Consider the following 13,412-nt stretch of genomic DNA (forward strand, 5'->3'; position numbering starts at 1 on the left):
TTTCGAAAGTGAAACTTGAAAAAAAGGTAAAATAACTGATGGTGTAGGATGTGGGCAATTTGTGCACTACTTATACTGAAGAGCAATTTAAATTGCAAAGCAAATACTGATTAGTGAAATTGCTAACGTATGAGGCGAAAATAACAATAATTAGGAAGAGAAAACATGGCAATAAACATGAAACGTATTTCATTGCCATCATTATCTCTATGTCAAAATCAAAGATAAAACTAGTAAAATATTAGTATAATTCCACTTGACGGTTTGGTTGTTCCTTTTTTTATTAAATAAAAAAAAAGTGTTTTCAATTGAAAGTAGGGAGGAACATTAAAACATAAAGCGAGTAGAATTAATTACAAATATGAAGGGTATGCCCCTTCCTCCATATCTCCCTCTTTTCGCTACAGTTAAGCTTTTTATTTCAATTATTTAAGAATTACTAATGAAACACAAGGGTCGTTTAATTAGAATAAAAAGTTTGTTTTTAAGTTCAAAAGAGAAATCAAAAATGACTCGAATCTTTTGACGCATCCATTATTACCAAGGCTGTGTTTGTTAGAGTTTTGGTTACTATTGAGCCGCATCGCTCCTTACTTACAGTTCGTTACCATGAGCTGTTTGATATTGTCTTTGAAGTAATTAAGTGGTAGTAGATAAGGCAACATATCAACCAATATAATTTATAATAAAAACATACTGTATAGGATACAGAACAAACACACGATATTCATTTAATTGTTACTCTTTGCCCTTAAGTTAACCTTGAATATAAAAAATATTTCAGAGAGAACAAATAAAGCTAGATTCAGAGGATTTTTTCTACCATGGGGCTACATCCCCTTTAAACTCCAGAGTTAGATCTATGATTCAAGTTACAATTGACTTTGTAATTATTCAGAAAAATATCTTTTACCAAATTTCTTGTTGTTAGTCATAAACCGCTTTTTTTAATTCCCAAATTATAGCACTTTTTATGGATGTTCTGTTTCCTAGGGGGAGTGGCTCTGAAAATGCTTTGAATTCCTTTTCGACTGCTTTCCTTCAGGAATGTTAAGTTATTCTTTCGGAAATGATTCGTTTTTTTTATTCAAGTGTGTAGTTGCTTTAAAAAAAAACTTAATGATTTGTGACACGCTAAAAGAGCATACTCTGATTTTCCTTTGGAAAATAAGAAAATTGTCATCATCCCAGAATCCTAATATTTATATTGTCGAAGGCGTTCCTAAAGATCCCGGTTTTCGAAAGGAAGTTTTTCTAATAGTATCCATTTTTCTTGTCGAATGGCATTCAGTTCAATTAGTTAACTTGGACTACCACTCGGAGGATAGGAGAGAATTGACAAAACATTAAGATGTCCCTAATTTAATTGAGTTCGTTGTTTTATGTCCCAATTAAGAGAATAAGATATATCTTAACTAATAGTTGATACTTATCTTAGTTTCTTGTTTCAATCCCACGGACAAGGGAACGTAGTAGGTTCTAGAGAAGTTAGACCTTATATACGAGAGACATTTTGTTCATTAACTTATATATTCCAATCAATTTAAATAGAAACATTCAACTAAAATCTTACAGTAAATTAATAGTTATACACTACTCAGTAATTAATGAAATAATTAGGCTCTGCTGGTAAATTCTGTTAATTTCTAAATTATCTATTTGTCATAAGCGTTTTGATATGATTTTTTACCATAAATATTATTAATCTTAATTATCAGAGCGAAAAATAATTCCCACCAGAATTTTATGTACTTTTATCACTCTTGCTAAATGTAATTTTTCTTTTACTTCTTTGACACTTGAATTCATTAGCTAATGTAAATCACTTAACTAATTAATTTATTAAGCTAAACAACAAATTTAAATAGACCAATACTGGAAATTTAGCGTTAGTGATTGAAGGGATTGGCTCTAATTTTATTTAAATAGGCTGGCAATTTTCTAGGTTTTGTCTTATGTTAATATTAAATAGAAAAAAACATTTTTTTTTACTGCAAGTAAGGAGCGACATTAAAACTAAAAAAGAACGGAAATTATTCCGTATATGAAAGGGGCTGTCCCCTCCTCAACACCTCGCTCTTTACGCTAAAGTTTGACTTTCTGGCAACTCTACTTTTTAAAACAATAAAAAACTAGGAGGGTGGGTCGACACGATCACCCTTGGGGGAAAAAACAACAAACAAACTAACACACATCAGTGATCTGTCTTCTGGGAAAAAATACAGAATTTCACATTTTTGTAGATAAGAGCTTGAAACTTCTACAGTAGGGTTCGCTGATACGTTAAATCTGATGGTGTGATTTTCGTTAAGATTCTATGACTTTTAGTGGGTGTTTCCTCCTATTTTCTAAAATAAGTGAAATTTTCTCAGGCTCATTACTTTTGATGGGTAAAACTAAACTTGATGAAACTTATATATCTAAAATCAGCATTAAAATGCGATTCTTTTTATGTAATTATTGGTATCAAAATTCCATTTTTTAGAGTTTCGGTTACTATTGAGCAGGATCGCTCCTTACTACAATTCGTTACCACGTACTGTTTGATGACCCTTGGTAGGTATTGCCGCCAATCTAGCAGTCATTTGTCCCCTAGATTTTCACCTCCCCCCTATGTATAAAATTTTCTTTTTTTGTGTGTTTTCACTGAAAAATGCTTCAAATGATAGTTCAAATGAGCCCTATTTAAAGATTTTACGATCACTGTTTCAATAGTATAACCCCCCCCCCCCCAAAAAAAAAAGAGGAGCAAAAACTGACTTGAACAAATAAACACTCATTCGTGACCATTTTTTTTTCAAGCAAACATATATATATATATATATATATATATATATATATATATATATATATATATATATATATATATATATATATATATATATATATATATATATATATATATATATATTTATATATATATATATATATATACATATATATATATATACATATATATATATATATATATATATATATATATATATATATATATATATATATATATATATATATATATATATATATATATATATATATATATATATAAGAAAAAAAATGTGTCCTCGGATACAGTGTTATAAAACTTTTCTAAATAGGCTCCACTTTCCATAAGAGACCTGTCAGGTAGGCTGAGCATGACAAGGCAAAACTATGTGCTTCAATAGCTCAACTAACTGATAGAACATAACTTGAAATGATGGAATTTAAGCGAGAAATAGCTTCTTATCTCGGCTAAATAAATATTTAGCGCGTATAGAGGAATAATAAAAGAGAAGCTAAGAAACTGAACACTCCTGCAGCTTAGTTCATTTGGTGAAGTTTCAAGTTAGTTATAAGAAGACAAAGTAGAGGCTAATTAGCTTCAGCTGAAACACTAACGTAATTTAGCTTATTGTGTCTACTACTTGCCAAAATTTACCTTACTCATTTCACTACCAAGTTTATGGTGAAGTTATAGAACGACAGCTTTTTGTTAACTCAAAAAGTGGCCGAGCAAAATAATGAAACATCCACAAGTTCATCTGTGGTCCAGAGGCGCCATTTGGGCCAAATCTTGGGGTGGGCATGAATTCCATTTTGGGCCCCCCTCAACTTTCACATAAGAAAAAATGCGAGTTTTGGAATTATATCAATTCAATATTCCAAGTAAAAACTCATTTTCAGCACCCGTGTGTTGCATGGAAACGTACTGTAACCCAATGTGGAACTCAGCCACACTGACCTCTAAGATTAATTATAACGTCAAAGATCATAATCAACGAGGTTAAGTGATTAAACTGAAAGTGTAAAATTCAACCAGACTAAAGGCTGGCCCTCCTCAGTGAGAAACTTTCTTATTTAAGTAAACAATACGTCGGTGAAAGTAATAGGCGTGCAGTAATTTCAAATCAATTGGACAGAATGGATTATGTTGGACATAATGGATTATTATGGCCGGCAAAGGGCCCTTTGTGGTGGAAGCTTGGCCCCCCTGAAAAATCTGTGGTGGGCAATTGCCCCCCCCGACCCCCCCCCCCCCCCTTCCAAATGGCGCCTCTGCTGTGATCTCCCCGAGAAAGTCTTCCAAGTTTTTAGCTTTACCCCTAACTCAACAAATTAGTGGATAAACTTTCAGGATCTCTTGGACTAGTACTTGAATTAGTAGCCTACATATGTGAATCTCAATGGATGAAGAATAGATCGTTTCCTTTGCCCAATGAATTTAAACTGTTTTCCAAAAAATCAGAGTTAATCTTATCAAACAATCTCACTTCTGGCATACAGTCGTTTCTCGCAATTGCTGTCAACTAAAGTCTGTTGCAAAAAGTGAGTGTATAAAGCATGGTTAATACGAATTAATCAAGCGTGTTTTTAGACTAGATGGTCAAGAGACTCTGCTAGGTTTCTTTTGTAGTCTTTGTTTTTACAGTAAGGTTAAACGGGTGTTCGGAGAAGAATGAAGAACGTTCTTCTGAATTAGAGGTTCCTGTTAAGAATATAAGGACCATGAATTCAAGACTACTGGAGGATAGAGGGCAGATCCAGCATTGAGGACATACTGTAGGTATAGGTGTTTTCCAGGTAAACTGTGAAACTGCCAAATATCTTTATTTATAGGTGAATTGGATGGGTAATTTTCTTTGACATTTTAGCCCATCCAAGAATTCAAGGGCGAGTTTGTTTAACTAGATACATTATTGTGGAGATTATATTACCTTGAACGCTTTGGATTTAGCTAGATATGAGTGGTTCAACTTGATTGTGGTGTTCTCTCTTTATTAGCTTCATTCGATAAATTATATTGTTTATGAGTTGTGTCGCTGTCAATCATGTGAAAGGCTGCAGTTAAAAGTAAGCTGAAAACTAAAAGATAACTAATTTTGTAGTTAGTCTCACCAGCCTCACTTTTGCTGAATTCCTTTTTGATAAAATCATAGATTAACCCTCGTGCTTTATTTGACAGTTCTTATTGTGATAATAAGGGTGCTTTTTATTATTCAATCCAGATTGCTCTTGTATTAAATTTGCCAATCGATTTTTCAAAACTTCCATAGTAAATAATTCAAACAAAATGTTCTTGATGTATATGAGCTAATGGAACACAAGAAAAAGGCTTGATTATATTCTCCGTAGCGTTTTATTTCCCTACTGAAGCATTTAGTTAAACTGTTACAAGTGTAAAACAAAACTTGCGGAGCCCAGTTTGGAAAGTCAAAGTGTCAATGTGAAAAAGGCCTAACACTGCCAACGAATAGAACCAACATTAATTCTTGCGTTCTGTTAGCAAGTACATGTTAAGATTTTTGTATTTGGAATTTGCAGTTGCAGTTTTAGATGTCATTGCAGACATATATGGTGACTAAATTCCGATATTTTTCCCGTCTACGGCAATCACACACTTAGGCATATGACATTTAGATAGAAACTGAGCTATTATCACCTCCAGTTCTTCACCAGTTGAACATTTTAGGTATCATAAGGACAAACATATATAAATAGCTTTCAGAATATAAGTTAACACTCCACATAGCGTAGAAATGTGAGCGCAAAGATGTCATTGACATCCTAGGTGCAGGTTAACGCAAAGCTAGGTCATAATTCAGCTCATGTGAACTGAGTAAAAGAGAATAACTTATTTTCTTCATCTGTTTCCAGCATCTCAGCAACCAGAGTTATATAACCCGTGGATATGTGGCTGTCTTCTCTGAATATTGGTCCGGCCCAATAGCTCTTTGATCTTATGTTTTCTTCTTTTTCTGACTTCCTGCTCTAGAGCAAGTAATGAAGCAAAAATTCAAACAAAATCTTCGTCTCGGTCAAGTATTTTATACACTTTGGAAGCATTGATAAAGAAAAAAGCGACAAAGATTTAGTAGAAGAAGTAGAAAAGAAGTATGTTCGAAGCGTCCAAAAGGAAAGTTTCTCGCATTGGTGTGAGAAACTACTTACGGCACACGATTGCAACGCATCGCTACGACACACTAACGTAAAGGAGACTTAACATTTATTTTTGTTCTCATACAGCCAGAGGTTTGAAAATGAATATATATTTCACCATTCTAAATACCAGCATGTTTATCATCTATACTTAGTACTTAATTTAAATTATCAGTGTGTTATTACTTAATTAACATATAAATTAAGTATTGAGACCACCCCTAACTCCACAAAACGAACAAATTTATATGATATAATACTTAATTTGTACAATGTTTATTATAACTAATATAAGAAAACTACATAGTAATTTATTTAATTCTGAAATTTTTTTGAGGACCCTACAATAGAAGTTCAGAGAACCCTACAATAGAAGTTTCCATCTCCTATCTACAAAAATGTGGAATTGTGTATTTTTTGCCAAAGACAGATCACGGATGTGTGTTTATTGGTTTTGTTTTGTTTTTTTTTTCTTTTCTTTTTCCCAGGGGTAATCGTATCGACCAAGTGGTCATAGAATATCGCGAGAGGGCTCATTCTAACGGAAATTAAAAGTTTTAGTGCCCTTTTCAAGTGACCAACAAAATTGGAGGGTACCTAGGCCCCCTCTCATGCTAAGTTTTTCTAAATTCACCGGATCAAAATTCTGAGATAGCCATTTTATTCAGCATAGTCGAAAAACCTAATTACTTTGTCTTTGGGGACGACTTACTGCCCCACAGTCCCCGTGGGAGGGCTGCAAGCTACAAACTTTGACCAGTGTTTACATATAGTTATGGTTACTGGGAAGTGCACAGACACTTTCAGGGGGATTTTTTGGTTGAGGGGAGGGGTTGAGGGTAAGGGTTATGCGGGGGGAGTTTCCATGGAGGAATTTGTCATGGGGGAAGAGAATTTCCATCAAGTAAGGAGCGACATTAAAACAGGATTTCTTAGCATTTACAAAAACCAATGAAAAATAGATACGAAAAAGTTTTTCAATTGAAAGTAAGGAGCAGCATTAAAACTTAAAACGAACAGAAATCATTTCTCATATGAGAGGTTCACCTCCTCCTAATACCTCGCTCTTTACACTAAAGTAATTTTATTAATTTCAACTATTTATTCTACCACCTTTCTGATTCAGGGGTCATTCTTTAGGAATTGGGACAACCTTTAAGCTTTAGCGTAAAGAGTGAGGTATTGACGAGGGGAGAGCGCCCTCATATACGTAATAAAAACATACGAATATAAAAGTTCGTTACGTAAGTTAATTCGTAAGTTATGTATATTTTTACTGATAAAAATGTCCTTGAAATCAAAAGTTCTAGTTTCCTTTTTAAGTAACCGAAAAATTAGAAGATAACTATGCCTACTCCCCCGCTCCTGTTTTTCTCAAAATCGTCCTATCAAAACTATGAGAAAGCCATTTAGCCAAAAGAAATTTAATTTTTAAATTAAAATTTGATTAATTATGCGGATTTTGATTATTTATGTGCGGAAAGCCAAAATCAAAACAGGCAATGATTAAAAAACATTCAGAAATAAAATAAAAAAAAACAATTTTTTTAACTGAAAGTAAGGAGCGACATTAAAACTTAAAACGAACAGAAATTACTCCGTATATGAAAGGGGCTGTTCTCTCCTCAGCAACCCGGTCTTTACGCTAAAGTTTTTTACTGTTTTAAAAAGTAGAGTTGAGATAAAGAGTCAAACTTTAGCCTAAGGAGCGGGCCGCTGAGGAGGGAACAGCCCCTTTCATATACGGAGTAATTTCTGGTCGTTTTAAGTTTTAATGTCGCTCCTTACTTTCCGCTAAAATAAACTTGTGTTTTTTATTTAATCAGATAATAAATTGAACTCGGTAGTACAAAGGGCTAAAACGAGTAGTAAGATCATTCCAAAATACACTGTTTATGTTGAAACAGCAATAAACAAAAACACACCTGAAAATTACATGTGTGCAGACCAGTTATCTTCTGTGTTCTGTTTTTAATTTTATGTGCATTAAAAATACATATAAGTGATACAAAACGTGGTATTTTGAGTACTAAAACCATTGGCATAGCTTATGTCAAACTTTATATCAAACTTTCGTTTTTTCTAAATAGGCCAGTTACCATAGACAATTTAAAACGTCATAATTTGCGCCTGAACTCTCTTAATAATCAGACCCTCACAAAAAAAAAATAAATACATTTTCATCTGCAATCTGGGGTATAGATTACAAATAAAAACCCTTGTATAAAAAGTGCGTATGCCTAGCTGGTTTCACTAGGTCACTCTCTAACATAAACTCAAGTTTTAGTTGATCCACTATCGAAATATTCAGAAAGTTTAAAAGTTTAGCCATCTCTTTCAAGGTTCAAAGTAATACCTATGCTAAATCTATTAGCGGCTTAGCCATCCGCGAGCTACATCTTTAAACACATAACAAGATTTACCAAAATACCAACAATGCTCAGGCTAATTGCACAAAAAATTGTGTACTTAAACTTAAAATTTGTCATCATGGACTTCTTACCTGAAAAGTCAAATCATCTAAGTGGCCAATTCTTGATCTTGCCAAATATATCTTCTGCAGATTTATTAATCCAAGTTTCATAAACAGAGATCTTTGCAGCATTTGCAATGTATTTCCAGACATGTCTAACACTTGTGATCCAGAATCCATCCCACTTGGTATTGCAAGCAAGTTTTTGTTAACACATTCAACGGTTTGCTTTCCACCTTTCCATTTACAAACACAAACATCTGGGCATGCACTACCCATTGCCATCATTGTATATACAATTAACCATTTCACCACACTACCCATTTTCAGATAACTTTTTAAGAATCATACTAATCCTAATTTCATTTGTATCCTTAGTTTACGCTGTGTTGTGCGTTCTAATCCATTGCTGGTATTACTCTGGAAATTACTTTTCCGGAAAATGCTGGACCTGCGATTTGCTCTAAGCGCCGACTCCGTGCAGGTGCATGTTCTGTATGAATAAGTTAGGAAACAAACTGCTGAGTCCTCCCTGAAATGACATTAATTAGTTAGATAATTTAACCATGTTTGCAAACGACATTGTATTTGTGATTGTAATTGTTTTCTATTCGACTTAAGCAATAAGAAAAGGGGTTACAGTACAAATAGTTGTGATTGGCTTATGACTGTCGAGAAGTAAAAAAAGAAAACCTAATTATTAGCTATAAAAGAAAAATATTAAGGTTACAAGTGATTGTAGACACATAATCATGCCATAAACAAAGAGGGGTCCGTCACGATTTCTTTGAAAATTACTTCCCAGGCTTTTAAGAGTCCTAGTACGCATGACATCGTGGGAGTAAGCTATTCACTCTCGTCTTTACAAAGACGCATTTACTTTATAGGCATTAGGGAGAAAAGACGTCAATATGACATAATATATCTCAAGAGCCTTATACCCAATGAGTACTTAACTAATATCCTTCTCTTCATTCCAAATTAATAAAGCTAATCAGGAACAAACCTTAACTTTAAAGCCATTTATTTACCCAAATCTTAAAGGTAAACGGTTCCTACGAATAGCTTAAAAAATTTATTTTTGTTTCCAATGGAAGATTCGTCCTTTGTTTTTGAGTGTGAAGATATTTCACAGGCTTTTTGGCAGTGAAAAAAAAAAGAAGAAAACGAACAATAATCAAGTTTCTGGTTTTATACACTCAGGAAAACAGTCCACTTTCTCAGAGAAAAGCCATGATTTTGCAGATAGTCACTTGCAAGCAGGCACGTTCACATAACTTTTTTTTAAGTCTTAGTCCTCTTCCCTCTATTTTACAGCCCCCTCTATTTTCCTCTCTTTATCGTACAGTGCATTTGTTTGGATGAATACCAAGGAATTTACCCTAACCTAATATTTGAAGCATGATCTTTGCAACTACATTATCTTCAATTGATGAATATGCAAGCCAATCATAATTTTTTTTTACCAAACAAGCAAAAAATTTGTTTTTCGTAAATGAATTTTTCAGAAAAGAATTTTGAGTTTTCTTTTGCAGCGTGTCATAGTTTTCTTGGTAGCTTAACGAGAGTTGCCTATTATTTTTGAACTTCGAAAATTTTGAAAAAGGACATTGCAATTATTCTCTCTCTCATAATTTATCCTTAACAGCGAAAGGTAGAATTAGCTTCATTGTGTTATTAATTCTTAGTAATTTGCTGAAACATTTTGTAGGAGGAAGGGTTCAATTGCTTTCTAGGATGGACCTGCCCCTCCACTCCGCCTCTGATTAAGTCAAGAAAAATTCAAACTATATAGATCAAAAACGAAATCTGAAAGTTTATTATTTTACCGGAGGTGGAGCTAGCTGATTTACAAAAATAGGTCAAGCCAAAAAAGGAAGAAAAAAGACTTTTATGGTCTCAGAAATGATTCAAACCCGCATTTTAAACCAGCAAATCTATGACTTTTCATCAATTATGTGACAAAAATTCAAACTAGACAATCCAGTTTGTCAAAGTACCTAATTTTGTTTAGTATTAAGGATATGCGTTCCCCCTGGAGAACTCTGTGGAAGAGGGCCTAAACCTCTTACCCCTCTATTTTGGTTATGCCCCTGTATGTATATAGATTGCTTAATTCACCGTATTTGTCACTTTCTGAACTACGGCCTCCCAAAAATGTTGGTCTCCCCTGGCAAAATGAATTTTTGTACACGGTTCTTGCTGCAATAGGAATTTAGAATTCGTTTTATTTCAACAGTATAGACAGATAGATAGATAAGTGTATTTCAAAAACCCGTGGGCCATATACACAAAAATATAAATAAATAACAAACAACCAAGGAAATTAACAACTGTACGAACACGCACAAAAAACAGAATTCAACGCAAAAAGTACCTAATCTAACTACAAAATAAATTAATCATATAAAACTTTTTCTTCTTATTAAAGATTTATCTATATATACTCCCACTCGAAATATTGTGGTTGGGTTACTATTTTGTAGAATATCCGGAAGCATCAAATTAACCCCATGCAAATAAATTTCCCGTAAATCCAAGAGCACCGGGCATTTCCGGAGAAAATGATCCAAGTCTTCATCATCATCTTTACAAAGGGGACAAACATACCGCCTATCAGGACCAACTATCATTTTATTTTTGTCGAACGTTTTTTGCCTGTTCTGGATTGGAAGACAATTGGCCCTAAGCTGAATCCAACGACGTAGAATCATAGCCGGTAAGTTAAATTTAAAATAAAGTTCCTCCCCAAAACTAGGTTTTGCCTGATTATAATGTTGCAGGGTTGTAGAATCAAAAACCAGCCCTTGCCAATACTGAATTTCCTGACACTCTAATATAAATCGTACCTGGCTTTCTAAATTTGTTGGTACATCACGAGGGCAAAGACCATTATTCCATAAATAAGGCATTCTTACTTTTTCTAGTAATGATTTAATTTGGGATGGCCACGAGGTTTTTAAACCACATTTCAACATCTCTTCATATGCCGCTCTTACTAGTCTATCTTCATTACTCTTAGTTAACTTCAGCCAGAATCTAAGCATTAAAATATACCTACGTAGCTTTAAAGAAAACAGGCCCATATCACCTTTCAGAATCTGTGAATGAGTTGTCTGATGTAGACCAAACACTCTTTTATAATACTGGAGCTGAAGGGACTCCAGGTGCTGCACCGTTTCTCCACCCCATATCTCTGCTCCATATTCTATCACGGGTAAAATTTTTGTGTTAAATATTCTTTTATGCATTTTTAGGTTTTTGATCCCCATTATCGTCGGGTTTCTAAATATAGCTGACATGGCTACCCTACCTCTCTTAATTATTTCATCAGTATATTGGAAAACTTGCAATTTTAACAATAGAGCTAATGGGTAAAATCATAACCAAATTATAAGTCATAATCTATCATAATCTGAACCAATTTTGTTTCTCGAAATTTGCAAAGTTTCTCTCAAAGGGGAAAATAGCAACTCAAATATTGTCAAAATAACCTATAGAAGTTTAAAATTTACGTTTTTATGCGACTTGATTACAGGTGCATCCTTTCATTTTGCCCCAACATAAAAGCCAATATAACAACTCATGACAAGCTGACCAGTATATAAAGAACTGAAGAGACAGTTAAATATTTTGGAGCTTGATGGTCTTTTGCGGTTTTATGAATGGGCGACCACGTGTAAACCAATACGATAGGGTGTATGAACCATATTGCATCATTAGCTGAAGTCAGTTTTTTTTTTTTTTTTCCGTGTAAATTTATTTGTCTCCTTGCTCCTTTAGCACTCTTGTAGACAGATCAGCTTTTATTTATTTGAACATTAGGATTCAAATATTCTTAAGGTATTCAGTATAGTAAGTTCAAATTTTTAGTTTGAGGCACGGTGTTTTCCTTAGTATAAATTTTTACTGTACAGGAACTATCTTATCCTGTTCTGCTTTGTTTATCTCAATTTTTTTAATAACCTAAGGCGCTTTTTGGTTTGGCCTACATTTAGTTTTATTTTTTAGTATTTATTTTTAAATTTGGATCATAACCAAAGATTTATTCCAGTAAGGCTAATTATCAAATACTACTATTACTACTACCAACAACTTGTTGTAGAACTAAGATGCCTGATGCCAACACCAGTGAGCACCTTCCCTCTCCACCCTAGTCCAATGAATTCCTTACTCATACCGTGAATTCCTTAATTCTACTTAAATCCTTCTCAAATATATTCATTCAAACTCAATATGTAGATTTTTCTCTAATAATCTAATTACATTATGTAGACTTATTGATCGTAACCTACAATGTTACTTTTAGAAGTCTGTAAAAATATGATGCTAAAACGTTCAGTGCTTTGTTTAAGATGTCCAGTCTTTTTGTTGAATACACTTGTGAAGAAGATGACTTCACATGGACAGTGCTGCTGATGTAGCTACCGAAAAGTTTAGCAAGCTTTACGGCACCAATGAATATTTTCAGCAGTTTTCAACCAACAGTGGAGGTTTTGTTTTGGTTTGTTCTCCCTCACCACTCACACTGTGGCCATAAGCAGTTTCCCTTTGCATCCAATGATGTGGGGCCAAATTGCTAAGAAAAGTGGGGTTTAGCTTACTAGGTTTTAAATACTTAGATGTTATGTTTGAGCTTTAATACTTGTTAGTATACAAGATAAGGGCATTTTTCTTGAAGAGTCCTCCTCCCAGAAGATTCTGTAAGACCTGCCTAAGACCAGCAAAACCCTACATGTAAATGTAGAAGCCAGCCTTTTGAAGCGTACTTTTATTTCTCTTTGGTAGAAGTCAAAATAATTTCCAACACCATATATAAAAAAAATATATAGAATCAACATGAAAAAAATTGTTGATCCTTCTAAATAAAATATCTACTTTAACGTTTACGTATAAGTGTGTATACGAAATGACGGATATTTTGCAGGTGACAAAAAAAAATTAAATCAAAGCAAGACAATTCTTAGATGATATGGTGTTTAGACACAGTAAAATTATTTTAAGCCGGTTAAGCTACATA

The 13,412-nt window shown here is 33.7% G+C and overlaps 1 protein-coding gene across 1 annotated transcript in view; it reads right to left on the bottom strand.

Moving 5' to 3' along the window:
- LOC136038678 (leucine-rich repeat-containing protein 24-like) overlaps nt 1-12,015 on the bottom strand; it is a 56,556-nt gene extending 44,541 nt beyond the window's left edge. Inside the window, exons 1-2 of the mRNA XM_065721957.1 lie at nt 11,908-12,015; nt 8,423-8,924 (exon numbers count right to left, since the gene is read on the bottom strand). Coding sequence (XP_065578029.1) covers nt 8,423-8,716 — 294 coding nt within the window. The 5' untranslated portion in view covers nt 8,717-8,924; nt 11,908-12,015. The remainder of the gene's footprint in view (nt 1-8,422; nt 8,925-11,907) is intronic.
- Nucleotides 12,016-13,412: the final 1,397 nt, after the last annotated feature.

The sequence above is a fragment of the Artemia franciscana genome, chromosome 18 (assembly GCF_032884065.1).
Source record: "Artemia franciscana chromosome 18, ASM3288406v1, whole genome shotgun sequence".
In the NCBI taxonomy this organism is placed as follows: domain Eukaryota; kingdom Metazoa; phylum Arthropoda; class Branchiopoda; order Anostraca; family Artemiidae; genus Artemia; species Artemia franciscana.